The sequence below is a fragment of the Octopus sinensis genome, linkage group LG3 (genome assembly GCF_006345805.1).
Source record: "Octopus sinensis linkage group LG3, ASM634580v1, whole genome shotgun sequence".
Taxonomy (NCBI): Eukaryota; Metazoa; Mollusca; class Cephalopoda; order Octopoda; family Octopodidae; genus Octopus; species Octopus sinensis.
The window spans coordinates 64632822-64635248 of record NC_042999.1 but is presented as its reverse complement, the minus strand read 5'-3'; the positions used below and the strand labels follow the sequence as shown (position 1 = coordinate 64635248).

Below are 2427 nucleotides of genomic sequence, written 5' to 3'. Positions count from 1 at the left end.
ATCACAATTCGCTTTGTGAAAGAGTCATACTTGCACCAAAGAATGAAACTATCCACGTTATCAATTAAAAACGTATGCAATCAATACTGATGAAAAAAATTATTTCTCAATTGATAATGTTGTGAACCCCAATGAGGCTGTGAATTATCCTACTGAGTTACTTAAGCCTTTTAGATCTTCCTTGAATGCTTTCTCACAAACTGACTTTGAAGAAAGGAGTTCTGATCATGCTTTAAGAAATATGGATCGTCCAAAGCTGTGCAATAGAACAAGACTGATTGTCAGGCAAATGTTTCCACATCTTTTGGAAGCAACAATCCTCACTGGACAAGGAAAGGGAGAAAATGTGTTTATTCCAAGAATTCCACTGATTCCAGCAGACATGTCCTTTGAATTCAAGAGACAGCAATTTCCAGTATGAGTTAGTTTTGCAATGTCGATTAACAAGAGTGAAGGACAATCACTGGAAATTGTTGGACTTCAACCTCATGCAGCAATGCTTTTCCCATGGTCACCTCTATGCTGGTTGTTCCAGAGTTGGAAATGGCAACAATCTCTTCATACTCACACCAAATGATAAAACCAAGAATATTGTTTATTCTGCTGCTTTACAGTAATGTCCAAATGTCACAATAATACAAAATTCTCCAAATGTGATACTCTGTGATAAAAATCTGAGATGGTAGGACACTAATAAATGCTATAGTGTTATTGCTCTCTTTAGTGTTGGGCCCCTGGCCCAGTTGGCCCTCCACAGAGGCTAGCTTAAAAATCCGCACGGACTGCGGCTTTTAAGCTAGTATTTATATAAAGAGGGAGAGAGAGAGACAGAGAGAGAGAGACAAAGAGAGAGAAAAAAGTGTAATGTATGTATGTATTTACGTGAGTGTAAAGAGAGCGGGGGTGGTGATTAGTGTAGTCACGTGACTTTTTACCACATGGTCTCTTTCATAGTGTCCAGCTGTTGTACATGTTACATTGGAATGAGGGGAATATTTTTCTCGCCCTCAGTTAAGCACGCATACGCACACACTCGCTCACACTCTCACACATACATGCACACACGCATACACTCACGCGTATATCGCACACACCCATGTACCTGTATGTGTTTGTGTGTGTATGTGTGTATGTGTGTGAGTGTGTGCGCGCACACTCAAACACATCTACAAATATAGCACATTATACAGAAATGCATAGTCCCGCCCACGCACATTCTTCCGATCCTCTCCCCTCTAAATTCATCCATTCCTTTTTCCGTCTCTTTTAACTTTCCTCTGCTCTCCTTTTCTATACTTCGTCCCCTTGTCCTCACTCTCTCATCCTCACTACGCCCCCTTCTCTTTCTTGTATTCTATTCCCCGCCTCTCCCTTTCCCTTTTTTTCACTCTTTTTCATTCTTTCCCCCTCATCTCTTCCTCTTTTTCTCTTTATTATATTCCTTGTATATTTTATCACTAATCTTTTTACTTCTTTTCATCTCCGCTGTTTCATTTTCTTTATTATTTATTTTATCTCCCACAGATTTCTATATAGATGGAAATCGGCAACCTGCGGCCCGCTAATGAGTGGCACGCCAACGAAAAATCACCTTGAATTATTTTGGCAGCGCGGCCTGCCAGATGATTGATTATACATCATGCGACCCACTTCTCGAAAACGTTAGCCTTGCCTGATATATATCTCCAAAAATAAATACATATATACAAACACACACACATACATACATACACACATACATGCCTACATACAACATACATACATACATACATACATACATACATACATACATACATACATACATACATACATGGTGGCTGCCCCCTCGTTATGGAGTATGGCCATTGCACGAAGCTTAATCAATGTTGTTATCGTGCAATGCCTGTGCAAGAAGATTTTTTTAAGTGGGGAAAGGCTATGCACTGAGTCAATCCCACTCACTAAGCAACAGCAGCCATAATCCGAAAAGAAGAACAAGTCAACATCATCGGTAACCACTGAGCCGCAGGTTTTATATCGGAGTTATCCCAGTTACCTGAGTTACCTTCTCCTAGAAGGATGCCCTAACAAAGGCTAGGAGACCTTCACTCCCAATGGTTTAACTGCGCGATCGGGTATTCAGTCCGATTATTTCTATGTCCCCGGGCATGATCCAGCCTTAAGACATTTATTGGATGGCCGTTGACTCTCAAGAGTTCCTACATACATACATACATACATACATAAATACGTACATACATACATATATATATACATACATGTATGCATACATACATACATACATACATACATACATACATACATACATACATACATACATATATACATACATGCATATTGTGAGTGGAACAGTAAAAATATGCAAGACTTTTCTCAAGTTCCAAATGTGAATTTGTCTGTGTTAACTACATCCCAAAGATGCAGCCT

General features: G+C 39.6%; 1 protein-coding gene across 1 annotated transcript in view; it reads left to right on the top strand.

The window, feature by feature from the left end:
- The first annotated feature begins 488 nt into the window (after nucleotides 1–488).
- The window catches only part of LOC115209467 (glycine-rich protein 23-like), a 6887-nt gene continuing 4948 nt past the window's right edge, over nucleotides 489–2427 (top strand). Inside the window, exon 1 of the mRNA XM_029777890.1 lies at nucleotides 489–613. Within this exon, the coding sequence (XP_029633750.1) occupies nucleotides 489–613 (125 nt within the window). The remainder of the gene's footprint in view (nucleotides 614–2427) is intronic.